General features: G+C 46.2%; 1 protein-coding gene across 2 annotated transcripts in view; it reads left to right on the top strand.

Moving 5' to 3' along the window:
- The first annotated feature begins 2,952 nt into the window (after positions 1–2,952).
- DYNC2H1 (dynein cytoplasmic 2 heavy chain 1) overlaps positions 2,953–20,631 on the top strand; it is a 302,024-nt gene continuing 284,345 nt past the window's right edge. For both annotated transcript variants that reach the window (XM_075266159.1, XM_075266158.1), the window contains exons 1-11: positions 2,953–3,233; positions 8,538–8,708; positions 11,682–11,820; positions 13,204–13,322; positions 13,838–13,982; positions 15,774–16,006; positions 17,013–17,147; positions 17,235–17,348; positions 18,832–18,943; positions 19,333–19,457; positions 19,984–20,159. In XM_075266159.1, the coding sequence (XP_075122260.1) occupies positions 3,048–3,233; positions 8,538–8,708; positions 11,682–11,820; positions 13,204–13,322; positions 13,838–13,982; positions 15,774–16,006; positions 17,013–17,147; positions 17,235–17,348; positions 18,832–18,943; positions 19,333–19,457; positions 19,984–20,159 (1,655 nt within the window). In that variant the 5' untranslated portion in view covers positions 2,953–3,047. The remainder of the gene's footprint in view (positions 3,234–8,537; positions 8,709–11,681; positions 11,821–13,203; positions 13,323–13,837; positions 13,983–15,773; positions 16,007–17,012; positions 17,148–17,234; positions 17,349–18,831; positions 18,944–19,332; positions 19,458–19,983; positions 20,160–20,631) is intronic.

The following is a 20,631-nucleotide window of genomic DNA, read 5'->3' as shown; positions in this document are numbered from 1 at the left end:
CTGCAACCTTTATTATGTCCCACAGTTGCCCACCCAAACTCTATTATGTCTTTTCAAATCCTATATAATCCTATAATAATCAGAGACTCAGCGGAGGTGAAGAAACATAATAAACATTATTACTAACTCACCCCTCCTGGATACGGTGTTACGCCTAGCACAGTCTTTGGACCTTTATGGTAATGTCCCAGACGTCACGTGGACTGTCCACGTGATGTCTTGGACATTACCATAAAGGCCTGAAGCCTGATAGGAGTAACATCGGATCCAGGAGAGGTAACACTGTTTTTTATGTTTCTTCATCTCCCCTGAGTCTCTGATTGTTATACTTGGAGGTCTGAAAACCCCCCCAGAGTATAATAGTGGTAGTTGTTGGGGTTTGTGAGACCGGGCCTGCTCACAACTACTTCTGTTCCCCTCTTCTGCGTCCTATAGCAGAAGGGGAAATGGGGGACAGCTATGAGTAAGATTTGGCATAGGTAGGAAAATAGACCATTCCCTGCTGAGGATACTCCACCAGGTAGCAGCCTACTAAAAAAAAAAAAGTATCCTCAGTTACCTGCGATCCCAAGCTGGAGCTGCCGCCCCTTCTTCTTCATCTGGCCGTGCATAAGACGTCTACGTCTCAGCGCAAGAGGCATGACGCAGAGATCTAAGTCAGCCCAGGATAGGTCCGCCCAGTTTTGTTTTTAGAGCGGCCTGTCTTGGGCTAGTTCAGAAGTCAGTATAATTGCTGCCCCTCCAAAAGCGCCGCCTGAGGTGGCCGCCTCACCTCGCCTCATTAGCGGTGCACCCCTGCCTGGAGGCCTGTACTCTGCTACACAACTGTATGTGTTATCCTTATGTGGGACCTGCAGTGCAAACCTAGGTGCCCCGTGTGTCCATTCTTCAGTGGTGGAACTCCAGGAGACCTGCAGGGGGCAGAGTGTCTGAGTAGCGGCTCTGCAAGGCCGGAATGGAGGAGCAGTGCATGAGTGGAGGTGGGAAGCATACCTCCCAACCGTCCCGATTTCCGCGGGACATTCACGATTCCGGTGACGTGTCCCGGTTGGTGGGAGGTATGTCCCGATTTCAACTCAGATCTGTGTCCGGAGACGCGGCTAAAGCAAGGAGCTGCCACAGTTCAGCTCCTTGCTTTGCTGAGTCCTCCGGGCTACTGGCTGTGTAGACGCGATGTGATGACGTCACATCGCGTCTACAACTGTGTGCGAGAGAGAGAGGCGCGGAGAGAGCGGCGGGGGAGCGATGAGAAGGTAAGTGTAATGTGTACACATTGAGGTGGAACATGAAACTGGGGGCAGATGAAGGAGAGGACGACATGACACTGGGGGCAGAGATGGAGGGGGCAGAGATAGAGGGACATGAATCTGGGGGCAGAGATGGAGGGGAAATGACACTGGGGCAGAGATGGAGGGGATATGAATCTGGGGGAAGAGATGGAGGGGACATGAATCTGGGGGCAGAGATGGAGGGGACATAAATCTGGGGGCAGAGATGGGGGACATGAATCTGGGGGCAGAGATGGAGGGGAAATGACACTGGGGTAGAGATGGAGGGGAAATGACACTGGGGCAGAGATGGAGGGGATATGAATCTGGGGGCAGAGATGGAGGGGACATAAATCTGGGGCAGAGATGGAGGGGACATAAATCTGGGGCAGAGATGGAGGGGACATAAATCTGGGGCAGAGATGGAGGGGACATGAATCTGGGGGTAGAGATGGAGGGGATATGAATCTGGGGGCAGAGATGGAGGGGATATGAATCTGGGGGCAGAGATGGAGGGGACATAAATCTGGGGCAGAGATGGAGGGGACATAAATCTGGGGCAGAGATGGAGGGGACATAAATCTGGGGCAGAGATGGAGGGGACATGAATCTGGGGGTAGAGATGGAGGGGATATGAATCTGGGGGCAGAGATGGAGGGGACATGAATCTGGAGGTAGAGATGGGGGGACATGAATCTGGGGAGAGAGATGGGAGGACATGAATCTGGGGAGAGAGATGGGAGGACATGAATCTGGGGAGAGAGATGGGAGGATATGAATCTGGGGAGAGAGATGGGAGGACATGAATCTGGGGGCAGAGATGGGGGGGACATGAATCTGGAGGTAGAGATGGGGGACATGAATCTGGGGAGAGAGATGGGAGGACATGAATCTGGGGGCAGAGATGGGGGGGACATGAATCTGGGGACAGAGATGGAGGGGACATGAATCTGGGGGCAGAGATGGGGGGGACATGAAACTAGGGGCAGATGAAGGGTGTATATGAAACTGGGTGAGAGATAGAGGGGGGACATATAATTTACGGGTGACTGTAGGAGGATTATACTGTGTGGGAGAGCATGTGAAAAATGAATGAGAATGGGCGGAGTCAACATAAAAGTGGGTGGAGCCAAATTTACCATGGCTGCGCGTGCCACACATTTTGTCCCTCTTTCTACTTTTCAAAAGTTGGGAGGTATGGGGAAGGAAGAGTCGTGTTGGCCACATGACCTCACATTGGTAACCCCAAGACTATAGCCATCCTGATAACTTGTTTTCTTTAATGTGGCTGACAACCATTGTGGCTGCCATTACAGACAACCCTCAGAGTTGTCACCCAGCTATTCTAGAGTGTGAAAGGTCTCTCTTTATGGGACACTATTGGAGGGGTATAAGCCATGTATCACTCTGTAATTATCTGCATTGGCCTGGATAAGCTGGGTGACAACCAGACTGCAGGATAATATTCGCTACCCAACTTTCCCAGCTACAGATATAAACAGAACATTTTTAACAAGACAATGCGCAGAGTCAGAGAGTCACACGTGGTCTTGTTTTATTTCTTATTGGAGGGAGGAGATTCAATAAAAATCAGATCTGTGACTCTGACGACGTCCTGTGCGCGTCCCCGGCGTCTCGTCTGTGCACGCGCACGTCAGGACGTCGCCGCCATGTTTGCGGAGGCAGTTGTGTCTGATCTCACGTTGCTATGGTAGCCGCTCTTCAACAACCTCCTGCGGCCGGGTAGAAGTGTTAGGTCACCTGGATTACAGGAGAAAGATGCCGGCGGGCGCGGGAGGGGACCGGAGGAAGGACTTCATCCTCAGCACCGGCCACAACTACTTCGGGCTGCCCTACGGAGAAACGCTCTCTGACGGTGCGGTACTGGACCGCTTTCTGGATGATGGCAATGAGTTTGTCCTGTCAGCAAGAAAAGCCGGAGCCCGGGTGCTGTTCTCTAATAAGGTAGGAGGGGTGAGGGGCCCCTGACTGATATATGGGGGGGTGAGGGGCCCCTGACTGATATATGGGGGGGTGAGGGGCCCCTGACTGATATATGGGGGGTGAGGGGCCCCTGACTGATATATGGGGGGGTGAGGGGCCCCTGACTGATATATGGGGGGGGTGAGGGGCCCCTGACTGATATATGGGGGGGGTGAGGGGCCCCTGACTGATATATGGGGGGGTGAGGGGCCCCTGACTGATATATGGGGGGTGAGGGGCCCCTGACTGATATATGAGGGTGAGGGGCCCCTGACTGATATATGGGGGGGTGAGGGGCCCCTGACTGATATATGGGGGGGGGGGGGTGAGGGGCCCCTGACTGATATATGGGGGGGTGAGGGGCCCCTGACTGATATATGAGGGTGAGGGGCCCCTGACTGATATATGGGGGGGGTGAGGGGCCCCTGACTGATATATGGGGGGGGGGGGGTGAGGGGCCCCTGACTGATATATGAGGGGGTGAGGGGCCCCTGACTGATATATGGGGGGGTGAGGGGCCCCTGACTGATATATGAGGGTGAGGGGCCCCTGACTGATATATGGGGGGGGTGAGGGGCCCCTGACTGATATATGAGGGGGTGAGGGACCCCTGACTGATATATGAGGGGGTGAGGGACCCCTGACTGATATATGGGGGGGTGAGGGGCCCCTGACTGATATATGGGGGGGTGAGGGGCCCCTGACTGATATATGGGGGGGTGAGGGGCCCCTGACTGATATATGGGGGGGTGAGGGGCCCCTGACTGATATATGGGGGGGTGAGGGGCCCCTGACTGATATATGAGGGTGAGGGGCCCCTGACTGATATATGGGGGGGGTGAGGGGCCCCTGACTGATATATGGGGGGGGTGAGGGGCCCCTGACTGATATATGAGGGGGTGAGGGACCCCTGACTGATATATGGGGGGGTGAGGGGCCCCTGACTGATATATGAGGGTGAGGGGCCCCTGACTGATATATGGGGGGGTGAGGGGCCCCTGACTGATATATGGGGGGGTGAGGGGCCCCTGACTGATATATGGGGGGTGAGGGGCCCCTGACTGATATATGAGGGTGAGGGGCCCCTGACTGATATATGGGGGTGAGGGGCCCCTGACTGATATATGGGGGGTGAGGGGCCCCTGACTGATATATGAGGGTGAGGGGCCCCTGACTGATATATGAGGGTGAGGGGCCCCTGACTGATATATGAGGGTGAGGGGCCCCTGACTGATATATGGGGGTCATTCCGTGTCAAGTGAACCAATGATTTTTCCCTCTATATTTTTAATTCTTTTGAGATTTTGTTATTTGGTAATAGTGTGTTAGAGAATGCAAAATGTGAAGAAAAAAAAATTCTAAATTTTTTTTGGGATTTTTAATTAATTTTCAAAGTTCAGAAAAAGTGCGAATTTCTGTGTTGCCTGCCTTTACATTTCTCCTCATAACTTAGGCTAGAAAAAAGATAGAGAAACAAAATAAATGCCATTCTACTCAGAACTATACGGGCTTTCACCAAATATGTCACAAGAGTATCTTTGTTAATATTTTACCCATGTGAACGCAAACGCAAAATTTTAAAACGCATTTCCGAAAAAAAACGTTTTATTTAAAAATTTCCAAAAAAAATGCACATGGGCCTGCTATGCCCTTAGCCACATCTGTACCAAAATTCAAGTTGGGATCGCGATGGGATAATATTTTAAAATATAACTATTAGTGTTATTCCGAAAATCTTGAATTCAGATCTGTTCTTCTGATCTGAAGGAGAGTTTGTTAAAACATCGGTTACAGGAAGCAGAACCCATCCAAGGGACTCAGCAATACCACACTTTCATTCCATATAGTGAAACAGAAATAAAAACAAGGATTTTTTCATTCAGCAATGACAGTGAAGTCCATGAAGTGGTAGAAGGTGGCACAAGATTGGCAATGGATGACATAACTGGTTATGTGACCTGTGAATATGATCGGCGCTGGTGGCAGGCTACTGTACTCTCCAAAGATTGTGAAAAGGAAGACATAAAATTGACTTTACTCCTTCTGGTCCAGCACCATCCTTTGTGTATCCAAGAAAACCAGACATTTTACAAGTCAACAAAAATCAGATATTAACTCAGGTGGAGCCGAACACCATGACAGGCCGGACATACTCTGTGACACAAAAGGAAATGGCCATTGCTAGTAAGCGCTTATGGACAAGATTACATTTCACTCACTAGAAAGGACAAATTGATGATAAAAGGCCAGTAGTTTAAATACGTCCTATTAATTGTTTGATTAGTTCATATTTTATAGAATGAGGATTTATCTACTGGACTATTTTTCTTAATAAATTACATGTTTAGTGATATAATAAAAAACAATTGTTACATGTAGAAATAGGTGTTATAAATATTGGTTCTTGTACTCTTGTTAACATATAATTAGGATGAGACTATTTAGAAAATCGCACTTGAGGATATGAGCAGCTTTTTTCTTTCGGTTTGTTCAATGCATTCAGGTTGAAAATGCTGAACAAGTCGTGTTCTGATGATGCGTTCTGAGACACCTGCGTTCAGGGTCTCCGTTCTGTGCTTTCCGTCTTCTGCATGCCAGAAAACGCAAAGCACAGACCGGGTCCGGCCGTGAGCGGCGGTGAGCGTTTTATGTTCTCCGCCGCGAAACCGAATTTTTTAATCCGGACACAGAGTACTGCATGTCCGACTCTGTGTCCGGATTATAAAACCCGGTTTCGCGGCGGAGAGCATAAAACGGTCACTGCCGCTCACGGCCGGACATCTCTCTCACCCATTCAAATGAATGGGTGAGAGACTCCTGCAGGTTTCCGTATCCTGCTCTGTTTTATGCAGGAAACGGAAACCTGCACAATGGAGAGGGCAACGCAGATGTGAACGAGCCCTAAGATGTACTTGTTCTGGCACTTACAGTATTTGTTTTTTTATTGTTGCATATAAATGTTGAATTCAGCAAGTTATAATTTGAAAAGAAAAAAGGAAGACGCTCACACAAACATAAAATCAGATGATTCAAGGCTTAAAAAAAAATTGATCCCAATTTGGTCCCAAGTTGAAAACCTGTACAAATATAACCAAGAACACAAGTAACACAAATGCATTTTTTCACAATTTTAAAACATACGTTTTTTTCACAATTGCGCATCAAAATTTTGAATTTGATTTCTCCAAAACAAAATATAAAGAAACATCGTCTTGTGACATATCAAATGAAAGCCGATACCGCTCTGAGAAAAATGATGCCTCTCCCACCTATTTATCTTAATTCTAGCCCAAGATATGTTAAAAATGTAAAGCCATACCAGGCCAAAATTCACACTTTTTCAAAACTTTAGAATTCTATAAAAAATTAACTGATGAAGAAAAAAATTCAAAACTTTTTATTTGTAATTAACTTAAGTTGTACTTCATAAAAAATAAAAATAAAAAAAATCTAAAGACGTCAGGTAAAAAAAATATTCCTATTTGGATCACTTGATATGGAATGACCCATGGGGGGGGTGAGGGTCCTGACTAGGTATAGGACGTATAGGAGGAGAGGGTCCGCACTGACTGATATTATATACAGGACGTATAAGAGGAGAGGGTCTGCACTGACTGATATTATATACAGGGCGTATAGGAGGAGAGGGTCTGCACTGACTGATATTATATACAGGACGTATAAGAGGAGAGGGTCTGCACTGACTGATATTATATACAGGGCGTATAGGAGCAGAGGGTCTGCACTGACTGATATTATATACAAGGCGTATAGGAGCAGAGGGTCTGCACTGACTGATATTATATACAGGACGTATAGGAGGAGAGGGTCTGCACTGACTGATATTATATACAGGGCGTATAGGAGCAGAGGGTCTGCACTGACTGATATTATATACAGGACGTATAGGAGGAGAGGGTCCGCACTGACTGATATTATATACAGGACGTATAAGAGGAGAGGGTCCGCACTGACTGATATTATATACAGGACGTATAGGAGCAGAGGGTCTGCACTGACTGATATTATATACAGGACGTATAAGAGGAGAGGGTCCGCACTGACTGATATTATATACAGGACGTATAGGAGGAGAGGGTCCGCACTGACTGATATTATATACAGGACGTATAGGAGCAGAGGGTCTGCACTGACTGATATTATATACAGGACGTATAAGAGGAGAGGGTCCGCACTGACTGATATTATATACAGGACGTATAGGAGGAGAGGGTCCGCACTGACTGATATTATATACAGGACGTATAAGAGGAGAGGGTCCGCACTGACTGATATTATATACAGGACGTATAAGAGGAGAGGGTCCGCACTGACTGATATTATATACAGGACGTATAGGAGGAGAGGGTCCGCACTGACTGATATTATATACAGGACGTATAGGAGGAGAGGGTCCGCACTGACTGATATTATATACAGGACGTATAGGAGGAGAGGGTCCGCACTGACTGATATTATATACAGAACGTATAGGAGGAGAGGGTCCGCACTGACTGATATTATATACAGGACGTATAGGAGGAGAGGGTCCGCACTGACTGATATTATATACAGGACGTATAAGAGGAGAGGGTCCGCACTGGCTGATATTATATACAGGACGTATAAGAGGAGAGGGTCCGCACTGACTGATATTATATACAGGACGTATAGGAGGAGAGGGTCCGCACTGACTGATATTATATACAGGGCGTATAGGAGGAGAGGGTCCGCACTGACTGATATTATATACAGGACGTATAAGAGGAGAGAGTCCGCACTGACTGATATTATATACAGGGCGTATAGGAGCAGAGGGTCTGCACTGACTGATATTATATACAGGACGTATAAGAGGAGAGGGTCCGCACTGGCTGATATTATATACAGGACGTATAGGAGGAGAGGGTCCGCACTGACTGATATTATATACAGGACGTATAGGAGGAGAGGGTCCGCACTGACTGATATTATATACAGAACGTATAGGAGGAGAGGGTCCGCACTGACTGATATTATATACAGGACGTATAGGAGGAGAGGGTCCGCACTGACTGATATTATATACAGGACGTATAAGAGGAGAGGGTCGGTCAGATGTATAACATACAAGGAGGAGACTACCACTAAGATCTTGGCCTTATGCTGCTGATCCAGCGCCATATCTATTCTGTAAATGTATCTCCTGGTGTGTGAGTGCGTTACTGTCATGCCATATACTCACAACATGGGGCAGGAAGGGGTTAAAGAGATGGTACCCTTAACAAAAGACTTGTATTCTTGTAGGTTGAACCTGGTGATACCAAGGAGAAGGTTCTTGTGTTCTTTAAAATCCAACCAGTGGTCATCACAGAGGAGAATCTCCATGAAAACGTCCTGGTGTCCTCCATGTTGGACTCTCCTATCAGTACTCTGTACCAGGCGCTCAGGCAGATATTTGCACCTTTGTTATTGAAGGTAAGTGGTGACTGCTTGGTTGTCTGGATTGGGTTTTCGGTGTAATATATCAGCATGGTGATAACTTCACGGTATATTACTGACATAAAGCCAAGAAGAATCTAATGATGGCCGATTCATAGCTACAGTTTAAGGAACGCTTTGGGCTGTAGCTTAAATTCCAGTGGATTTGACTAGCCCACCCCCAATTTCTCACCTTCATGGACTCTTGGGGGCAACAGGGTATACAGCAGGGTTGTACACAGGAATTTGTTAAAGGGATCCTATCATTGGATACCCTTTTTTTCTGACTAGGCCATAGGAATAAACAAAACACGATTTTAGGGGAATTTTTATGCACACTAAAATATAACTTTTAATAGTGATCGTTAAAAGTCCCAAAGTAACAAAATAACACAGTTAAACGTTCCTCACGTAGTGTGTGGCTATGTGGCCGCTGTGCTGTTTCAGATACCAAAAGAGGGTTCCCCCTAGCTAGGTACAAGGGAAAAACTCTCAATAGTATGGTGTTCTGTTCGCATCCCACCCACTTATAGTCACTACCACCCAATATTCCACTATAGCTGCGTACTAATGGTGTATATATTTACCACTAAGTATCCACCTAGTATACAGAGTAACAGTTCTCTGACAAACACACCACCAAGTATTCACAATTGCATGCAGCAAATAGCTAGTCAGAAACTATGACCGACCGAGCAGTCAAAAAAGCTCGTAATAGCGCTGTATCTACAGCACGTTCTAAAAACTGTATGTTTGTGAGCCTCTGATGATGCTGGCACTGTGAATTGGTCAGCTGAAACGCGTCAGGAACTACATATATCTCGCTCTTATTTTAAAAAAGTTTGTGTGTGTGTCTAAGCATGTGGGTTCCAGCTTGTGTCTAATAGCCTATATCCCAATGCCCTTGAATAGCCCAAACGGAGATTAGTAATGTCACTCCCCTCCCTAGCTATTTGCTGCATGCAATTGTGAATACTTGGTGGTGTGTTTGTCAGAGAACTGTTACTCTGTATACTAGGTGGATACTTAGTGGTAAATATATACACCATTAGTACGCAGCTATAGTGGAATATTGGGTGGTAGTGACTATAAGTGGGTGGGATGCGAACAGAACACCATACTATTGAGAGTTTTTCCCTTGTACCTAGCTAGGGGGAACCCTCTTTTGGTGTCTGAAACAGCACAGCGGCCACATGGCCACACACTACGTGAGGAACGTTTAACTGTGTTATTTTGTTACTTTGGGACTTTTAACGATCACTATTAAAAGTTATATTTTAGTGTGCATAAAAATTCCCCTAAAATCGTGTTTTGTTAATTGACTGAGTGCACACATACCTTTGTGTATCTATTTATTAGTTTGTTTTTTTAGGCCATAGGAATAGCCTTAAGAAAGGCTATTCTTCTCCTACCTTCAGATGTCTTCTCCGCGCCACCGTTCCGTAGAAATCAGAGTTTTCTTCGGTATGCAAATGAGTTCTCTCGCAGCACTGTGGGCGGTCCCCAATGCTCAAACAGCACTGGAGGTGTCCCCAATGCTGCAAGAGAACTCTCCAGTGCCGCCTTCATCTTCTGGACCGGCCTCTCCGCGCGTCTTCTTCCGTCCTGGGCTTGAATCTTCTAGGCCTTGGGCAGAGCCGACTGCACATGCCTGGGCCACAAGAAAATGGACGCTTACACAGTAAGCTGCTGTAAGCGGCCATTTTCTTGTGGCCACTTGCACAGTAAGCTGCTGTAAGCAGCCATCTTCTTGTGGCCCGGGCATGCGCAGTCAGCTCTGTCTGAGGCCTAAAAGATTTAAACCTAGGATGGAAGAAGACACAGGAAGAAGATGGAGGAGGAGGTGCAGGAGAGTTCTCTTGCAGCTTTGAGGATGCCTCTAGTGCGGCGAGAGAACTCATTTGCATACCGAAGAAAATCCAGATTTCTACCGAATGGCGGCACAGAGAAGATATCTAAAGGTAGGAGAAGCATAGCCTTACTTACGGCTATTCCTATGTGTTAGTCAGAAAAAAAGGGTACCCAATGATAGGATCCCTTTAATTGCTGGATGGATTGTCCCCTCTTTCCCCCCTTTCCAGTGAATATGGCGTCGGGCTTAGCAGCGCAGTGGTCACCTGCTTTTTATTTAGAACTGCCATCGTGGTGGTAACTGTGGTGGGCACTTTTTGATCTCCATTGCCACTCTCCTCCGCCACCCCTGACCCCTAGGACTTTGGTGATAAATCATCATCACGTTCCCAGAGCAGGAGTGGTGACCATCATTAGAGAAGCAGTGGGGGCTACAAGGGGATGTACAGTGCTCGGCTCTTTCCATCAGCCATGTCGACATAAGTATTGAGCACAACCAGAAGGCTTAGCACTCCATTCTAGTATTTATGGGTTTCTCTGTAATGAGGTGAATCAGGGCGGGTTCACCCCTGCACCCGATCTCCGCTTTGTGGGTTTCCATCTTCTGCCCGAGAACTTGGACAGGGGACGGAAACCCAGCAGTCAGTGTCCGCCCGTGAGCGTCTTCTGGTCTCCGCGGCAAAACCGTTTCTTTTTAACTGGACGCAAAGTCCTGCATGTCCGACTTTGCGTCCGGTTAAAAAACAACGGTTTCGCTGCGGAGAGGCAGAAGACGCTCACGGGCGGACATTTTGCAAACCCATTCTAATGATCCCGTCAGGCTCACATCCCATTCACTAATATGTGCTGAATGAAACAGACCCAGGTAATGATACAATTCACACTGTACCCACAGGAAAAAGTTCTTCTGAAAAGGAGGTGCAATGATATACGGTCTCATGTTTGTGTCATTGCCCCCATGGACCTTGACTATTGCAGGCCCACAAATGCTGTGAATTATGTGGGGTAAACATTCCCCTATCCTGCTACCCAAAATTCTATGAACTATTGTAAGAACCGGGAAATGTGGACTGATTGGTCTTGTTAATACTGACTTCATTGTTTTCTTGATATATTAAGGACGAGAAGTGGAGTAAGGAGTTTGATCCTAAACTTCAGACGTTGCTGAGTGACTTGGAGGCCGGTCTGGGCAGTGTACTGCGAAGGACTTCTACCAGCAGGGGGAGCTCTAAGACTGGAGCAGAAGATGACTTGCAAGGTAGGTTGTATACAGTATATTAGTATAGGGATAGACTATATAGAATCCATCAGAATAGATCTAAGGATGTGAACTAAATTGTGTTGGCTAGATGACTGGGTCATAGCACTCCAAAATGGCAGCCCTTGCGAGGTGTTCCCAGTATGCAGTGGTTAATACCTACCAAAAGTGGTCCAAAATTGGACAGCAGGGGCAACTCGAGAATCAATGACTTGGTCGTAACCACGAATGCCGAAAGCTTATTTAAGGGGCTACCCAAGACCTCATGTTTGTTGGACACTAATGCTTGGCTTCAGAAGTGTTGTGGACTGTATGTCTTGATGGGTCAGATCTATTTTGGCAGGAGCAGGAGACCCTACACAGTATTAGGGTGAGTGTTATGTAATGCCTGGCACCCTGGCTAGTGGAGGTATAACTGTGTATAACTATGTTGAGCTTCCCGAAAAAAAATCTGTTAGGGAGCGTTCACACTACTGTCGGTGTCCGACATGTAGTGTCCGCTCCTAGTGTCCGCTCAAAATCTGTCACGGACACTAGGAGTGGACACTAGCTGTGTCCGTGACACCTGTCATTCACTTGAATGGGCATCGGGTGCGTTCTTTTGCACTCCGTGCCCGTCCTTCCCTGTCCGCAAGAGAAGATGTCCGACTTCTCAAGCGGACAGAAGAACCCTGCATGCAGGGAAGGACGGGCACGGAGTGCAAAAGAACGCACCCGATGCCCATTCAAGTGAATGACAGGTGTCACGGACACAGCTAGTGTCCGCTCCTAGTGTCCGTGACAGATTTTGAGCGGACACTAGGAGCGGACACTACATGTCGGACACCGACGGTAGTGTGAACGCCCCCTTAATTCTATCTCTGTATACTGAACATTGCATGGCACTCTCCTTCATTTCCGCTGTTCGCTGTGCATTAGAGATGAGCAAGTAGTATTTGATCGAATATCGAATACCATTATAGTCTATGGGAAAAAAACGGGAATGTTGTTCCGGTTTTCATGGAAACCAAAGTTCGACACATTGGATCCTCCAAGTTCGGGAAGTAGCAGGACGAGGAGCACGAGGAGGTTTTTGAATTGAATTCAATGGTATTCGACCAATACGAGTATTCAATCAAATACTATTCGCTCATCTCTACTGTGCATGCATTGGGAGCTGCCGGAGAAGCTTCGTGGTTCCTCTCCAGCAGAATAATACTGACAAATTTCCGCCATTTGCGCTTACGGATGGAATTGGGGTCATCTAGTTTGGAGATGTAAACTCTAGCAGTGTAATGACATGCTGCTGGTTTAGGGCCCCCATACCTTGTGACAGATTCCCTCTGACATTAATCTGATATAGTCAGCATATTTTATAAATGAATATTGCATTTTATTTTGCAGGAATTCTCACTCCTTGTGATGAAGTTCAGTTTTGGGCTGAGATTGCAGAAAGTCGGAGCAAACCTGGTGTTCGAGAGCGAGCGGCTCATTTCCTAGGTTTGTTTCAAGCCATTGAAAAGGTGAGCACATGTTCTTCCATATAACTTGTCACATGATCAATATAAGATGTGTGGGACTCCCACAGATCCCCTGTGCTGAGAGAGCTCAGCTCTCGGTAATGTTTACTGCTCACTTGCCATACAAACGTAGTGGTGAATGTTGGTACTATAGCGCTGCCCCATAGACTTCAAACGCTGCAGTACCTACACTTCCCCTACAGTTTGTATGGCGGGTGGGCAGTGAGGCTCACAGTATGTACACTATTGAGAGCTACGCTGTCTTAGTACAGGTGATCTGTGGGGTTCTGGGTGTTAGATCTAATATTCATAGCCTATTAGGATAGGCCATCATGTGGTAACCCCTTTAACATACCATACAGCGTAGATAGATCCCATCCTTTTGTTCAGAGTGAATTCAATTTTGACTGGTTCAATGAAATAATGTAATGTTTCTTCAGTTTGCTTACAATATGGACTCTTGATGTAGTGTGATAGCGATTGTCTGCACCATTGTAATGTTTCTGGCACATTTTTAGTATTACACCGGCCTTGACACCCTGCCTTTGGCTGAAGTCGTGGAACTCGTGGAAACTACCAGGGAAACGGTGGACGATGTGTGGAGGCAGACGGAGCACGAGCCTTATCCTGAGCGACGCATGAAGCATTTGCTGGAGATCATTGGTAGGATGGGTCAGGGGGACATACTGTACATTTATGGTGGAATATCGTTACACGCATGGTGAATTCTTCAGGGCTTCTTTGAGGAAATGTGCTGCGCTTTCCTGCTGATATGTATATTAAAATCATGGCTTCTTTTTAGCATTGTAGTCTATTTTATAGCGTTTTAAACCATGACCCTCTCCTTCTGTCTCTCCCCCTTCCCCCATAGATTGTAAGCCCTCGCGGGCAGGGCCCTCTACCCCACTGTGCCAGTCGGTCACTGTTAGTATTATATCTACCTGTACATTTTGTGTATTATATGTAAACCCCCAAATGTAAAGCACCATGGAATTAATGGTGCTATATCAATGAACAATAATAATAATAATAATCCTATTATACGTAAATCATAACTAGGTGACGTTTGTCAGTCGGGGGTCTGATGACCAGAACCCTTGTAGATCAGCTGTTTAAAGGAGCCACAGCGGTCTGGCAAGTGTCACAACCCATACATTTCTCCTTACATTTTGCAGCGATGGAATGGTATTGCAGTTTAGTCTCATTCAAGTGAATGAGCCTGACCTGTAATACCAGACACACGCACTGCTAAATATACGACGCTATGCCTGGTGAACAATGAAAGGGACACAGTATTTCAAATAGTTCAGTCAGACCAACAATAATATAATATTGATAACCTATCCTAAGTATAGGTTGTCACTTTTAAAGAACCAGATAGGTTTCCTTTAAAGAGGACCTTTCATGATTTGGGGCACAGGCAGTCCTATATTCTGCTGGAAAGCCGACAGTGCGCTGAATTCAGCACACTGTCGGCTTTCCCGATCTGTGCCCCGGGTAAAGAGCCATCAGTCCCGGTACCGTAGCTCTTTACAGTCAGAAAGGCGTTCCTGACAGTCTGTCAGGTACGTCCTTCTCCACAGCAGCGCCAATAGTGCTGTGCTGTGTGAGCGGGGAGAAACTCCCCCTCCCTCTGCTCACAGTGCCTGTCCATGGACGAATATTATCAGGGGGGGAGGGAGCGTTCCTCCCCGCTCACACTGTACAGCGCGATAGGCGCTGCTGTGAAGAAGGACGTTCCTGACTGACTGTCAGGAACGCCCTTCTGACTGTGAAGAGCTACGGTATCGGGTCCGATAGTGCTTTACCCGGGACACAGATCGGGAAAGCCGACAGTGCGCTGAATTCAGTGCACTATCGGCTTTCCAGTAGTGTATAGAACTGCCTGTGCCCCAAACCATGAATGGTCCTCTTTAAAACAGTTGTCAACTGCAACTCAACCAGCAACATGTCCTTATGCTGCTGAGGTTAAGAAGACCCAAGTACCCCATCACAGTGTTCAGCAGTTCTTGAGGTATTCATTTGCTTTAGATGAGTCCTGGACTCCTCTGGGCGGCTCCTTGAAGTTGAGGAGGGTATATCTAGCTTGCAGAATAGATGCAGACTCCCCAGCCTTACACTTGGAGGTGCGTCCAGGACTCACAATATGCCGAACACCGCAATGGACAAGTTTGGTACTGTAAACCCCAGCAACATATAGGCATACTTCTGGTTTAGGAGGCCTAAACACCAGGTAAATATACATTTGCTATTTTCTTCAGGATTTTTAAATTCAGAAATTTTATTCAGATCAAGCTAGCTGATCACATGGCAGACACCTCCCCCACCTTGACATCAGCCACTTTAATACGTCTGGAAACCTATTATGTAATATATTTTATTTTACTGCATTTGTATCTACATTTTTCTGCAGTATTCTATCCATGTAGACAACGTCTCTTCTGTGTACTCTAGGCAATGCACTGGGGCGATGTGTTCAGAAGAACCTGGGGGAGATGAATCTATGGACGGACCCATTTCCTGCAGTGAAGGAGGGCCTTAGAGCCGGTATTACAGTGTGTGAGCAGTGGACCGCTGCCTGTGGACACCTGACTGGCCAACTTTGGAAGCGATACACTCCTCATCCTTGGAAAAATGAGAAATATCTTCCTGAATCTCTTCAGAACCTTGGCAGACGTCTGGAAGAGGTATGAGGTATCCACAGTAGTGCTACAATGGGCTGTGGCAACTATCACAAGATATACACAACATTCAGAATGATTTGGGGTAAAAACCTTTCTAATCTGTGAAAATGGCATTTCAATGCTTCTTTTTTTTTTTTTTTTTTTTTTTTTTTTTTATGTTTATTTCCCCTGTAAGTGGGATTGATATATTAGTCTCTGTTATAAGAGGAAAACTCTTGTGCTTGGACCTCTAGGATCCAGATCATGACTGCCCGGTGCAGGGGGAGTCACAGCGTGGTGACCTCGATAGCTGTACAGACCGCGTCATTGAGTGTTGTTTACCACCTTTGTCTCCCCAATTATTGTATAACCAACCATCCCTACCTTCTTGTATGGGAGTCTAGCTGTCAGTGACGGCTGCCTGCCCCTCCTGATGTAAGGAGCTGCTCTCCTGGTGTCGGTTTTGAAGAGGCAACCTCCCTGCATGTTATTTTAGAGTGTATGGAAAGGATTTATCTTGCGGGGACTACTTCTTTTAAGAGGACCATTCATGTCCTCGGGCACATGTGGTTTTATAAACTGCTAGAAAACCAAGAGTGCGCTGAATTCAGCGCACTGTCGGCTTTTCTTTTATGTGCCCCCTGGCTTTAGATATAACCACTGTGAGGAACGCCCACCCTGACAGTACTAGTCCATAGCCTTACTGCCCATCCATGACGCTAAACTGTGAGAAACGCCTTCCCCCCTCTCAAGTACAGGGGTATGGACGAGTACAGTCAGGGGAGGGATGTTCCTCACAACTTAGCGTCATTGCTGGTCGGTAAGGAATGCCCCCTCTGACAGTACAGAGCTATGGACGAGTACAGTCAGGAGAGGCATAAGTAAGAAAATTACCATCATCTACATTACTAATGGACCAGGAGAGGGAATCTTTAGATGTTTCTTATATATAATGTGTTGTCTTCACTGCCCCTCGATTCTTTGTGTATTTTTGGGGGACCAATAAACCAGTGTGTTCTGATCCCCGCAGGTCTTGACAATAAGGATGATGCATGAGAAGTTGGCGTACTTCCTGCCCTCTGGTGAAGATCACGCCCAGCGACCTAAAAAATTATTTGAACCCTTTGCTGGATTAAACCCAGTGCACTACAACCCGTATACAGAGGTATTTGGGATTTCTACTACTGGGGTCTGGGTATCAAAACAACCTATTGTCACTAAAGATAATCCTATTGATATCAATGTCTTCCAGCCTTTATGGAGAGCCGCGGTTTCACAGTATGAAAGAATAATCGAGCCAGCGGAGGAGAAAATAGCAAGCAAGCTGAAATCTTATTTCTCTGATATACAAGACAGTCCACAACAGGTTGGTACAGGAACCAAACGACACAAAGGATGAAGCAGTGACGTGTTATTTTAGTTACAGATATGTATCTCCTATCCACAGAATTGGGGACAAGTGTCAGATCACCTGGCTGTCCAACCATTGGAATCCCTAGCGATTATGAGAATGGGGGAAGGAATGTCCCCCGGCATCCTCTATGTGAATGAAGCCCCATGCGATTGCCCAAATGGCACTCCATTCACTTCTATGGAGCTTCCGGGACCACAATCTCTGGAAACCCTATCATAATGAGGATGCAGGGGGACTTTTGGGTGTCCATTTTCCTGATCTCTCAGGCTCCCAGCGGTCAGACCCCATTGATTTTACCCTTATTCCCTATTGGCTAGCTCTTATGTCGTACACACATATGCCGTAAGTTTTTTTGATTTTGTTTTTCACTTACCTGTTTTTCTGGTGCTATAATAAGGAAAGTTTTTATGTTTTATTGTTCCATAATAAAAATTAAATTTTTAAGAAAATGAAGACATTTTGCTCTGGTGTGCTGAATAGCTTTTCATTGTGATTTTGTGCCTTTTTGGATCTTTACCGGAGGATGTTTTTTCGGGCACACAGAGCGGTTACTGGATGCAATAGATTGGGATAAGCAGAGCTGTGGACTTTTCTTTATTGTGTGTTGCTTATTCCCTATTCTCTCTGTAAACACTTTTAAAGAGGTTGTCCTGGAGTATTATTGTTGTTATTGTCCACCATACACTTCAGGGGTCCTGCACATGTGAAATAGGTGATGGGGTATAAGTACAGCAGTCCCATGACTACATACAGTGTATGGCGGTAGTGTACATTAGGGTACAGGAGATTGTAACGCTGGGTTCACACCTGCGTTTGGGGTCTCCGTTCTATGGTTTCCGTCTTCTGCATGCCAGAAGACGGAAACCATAGACCGGGTCCGGCCGTGCACGGCGGTGAGCGTTTTAGGCTCTCCGCCGCGAAACCGGATTTTTTTATCCGGACACAGAGTACTGCATGTCCGACTCTGTGTCCGGATTATAAAACCCGGTTTCGCGGCGGAGAGCATAAAATGCTCACCGCCGCGCACAGCCGGACATCTCTCTCACCCATTCAAATGAATGGGTGAGAGAGACTCCTGCAGGTTTCCGTCTCCTGCCTGTGTTTTAGGCAGGAAACGGAAACCTAAGTACGGAGTGCCGGGCCGCAGATGTGAACGAGCCCTGAGCTTGTCTGAAAAAGGTGTTTTTTAGGTTACGTTTGGGAACCTGGAGAATAGGAAAGAGTCTGATATGTCAGGGCATTGAATTCAAAGAGGCAGATGCATCATCAATATATGCCAATATAGTTGGGAACGGATGAGCTTTGCTTTAGAGATATATTCGGGGAATTATTCCAGCTGTTAGAAGTCTATAGCATTCAGTGTATTAGCATTTGAACACGGTTTTGATCCTTGCATGTGTATTGCTATTTACCGTGGACTACTCTTCTGTTCCAGCTACTACAAGCTTTTCAGAGACACAAAGAACTGGTGAAAAGACCAAGTATAAGGAAGCGGCTAATTCTAGAACGGGAAACTCTGCTGGCCAGGCTGGTGGACTATATTAAAGGTACCATCATTAGCTGTAATAGTCCATGTGCCTTATGTTTATGGGGTAGGGGGCAGGGAGGGTCGCACTCTACTGCAAATGATAGCCCTAATTCTAGTCATCTTTAAACGAGTTAACCCCTTCCCACCACTGCCATTTTCCATTTTTGCTTGTGACCTCACCCCTTCCAAAAGCTTTCACATTTACTGATTCTCTTGCAGACCTTTCCAAATATCTTGATACTTTTAATATGCAAAATGTCTTTGAAAGCCAAGAACAAGTTTGTTTTTTTGAAACGAAGATGCTAATGCTGATATTTCACAGTTTAGCAGAGACAGCTAGAGTTTGGCATGTCCTATATAGCCATATACTCTTTGTAATAAAACCCTGTAATTTTCTGTTATTCTTAGACATCCGGTTAGATTTCGAGGCCCGCTGCCATGGCTCTCCAGGGGATTCCTCTGGACCCCTCACTGGCAAGAACCTGCCTGAGGTTGTGAATAATATTGTGTGGGTTCGCCAACTTCAGCTCAAGGTAAGATGTGTCTAAAGAATGAATAATTGGTTAATATATTCCTTCTATAATAACACTTTCAGTGTGAGATTGTAGTCCTAATACTTCTAGGTAACTTGTCAGGTGGTCTGCACTTGCACCAGGCCTTCAATACACTATACACTATATCTATAGACAGGACTGTGGAGTTGGAGTCATGGAGTCAGTTGCAGTCTAGGTCAGTTTTGGGTGGAATCGGGTTCATAAAAAAAGTTACTGACTCCGGGTTCTAGATAAAATGATCATTCTACACTATATTAATAGGATGCATAGTTTGTAACATATTTACTTTCAATGGATCGCCAGTGATTGATTGTATTGCAATGTCACCACCAGAGGGCACAATACTGTGATCTGCAATGGAGCAGTTTTCGATGCTTTGCCCCCCCAAGTATAGTACTAGGCATACAGTAGTATCTGTTTTCCACAGACTCTTGGAGTATTAATACTTTACATAGTAGGGGTACATATACTCGGGACTTCACTGTCTTCTATCTTGTGACTAAAGGTGGAGGATTCTGTGAAAATCGCAGAAACTCTTCTGTCAGACCTGTCTGGCTATCAAGCCTTTCACAGAGATGCCGCCGAGCAACTGGAGCAGTTCAGAGAATACGAGCAGGAACAATTTAGTGAGTGGTCAAGAGAAATTCAGGCTGGTTTATCAGACCCCAAATCTGGATTTTGGTGAGTAGTCTTTATATGTTCCCTTTTATCTGATATTATGCTCCCTTTATGACTTACTGTGTAGCAGATCTGTGTTTGTCAGTATAGCAAGGTTGTGTATGTCAGAACCAGGAACTTCATAAGTAACAGCCAGGGAATGATGGGCAATTTAAACAGTGAGTGGGGTCAAATTTGTCTCCTATTGTAACCAATTTCTGTCACCAATTTTAAGATTTATAGAGGACGTGTTATCTCTCATTGCTCTGTTATTCCTTCTAGAAATGGCCATACCTTACTACAGTTCCCATTCACCTCATACACTATGCTACTTCTTGTACTCTGTCTACCAATAAGTATTTGGACTCCTGTGGTAGGAAAACAACATTTATTCCTATTCAGTACTTGGTAGACCCCAGCAGATACTTCCTTATGGATGGGATTGAGCGACACAATACTCCCGGATGCCTGGTGACATTCCTGGTGTATGTGAGCC

This window comes from Leptodactylus fuscus, chromosome 2, assembly GCF_031893055.1.
Source record: "Leptodactylus fuscus isolate aLepFus1 chromosome 2, aLepFus1.hap2, whole genome shotgun sequence".
NCBI classification, from domain to species: domain Eukaryota; kingdom Metazoa; phylum Chordata; class Amphibia; order Anura; family Leptodactylidae; genus Leptodactylus; species Leptodactylus fuscus.
Note: the sequence above shows the minus strand (reverse complement) of the source record. Positions and strands in the feature narration are given on the sequence as shown.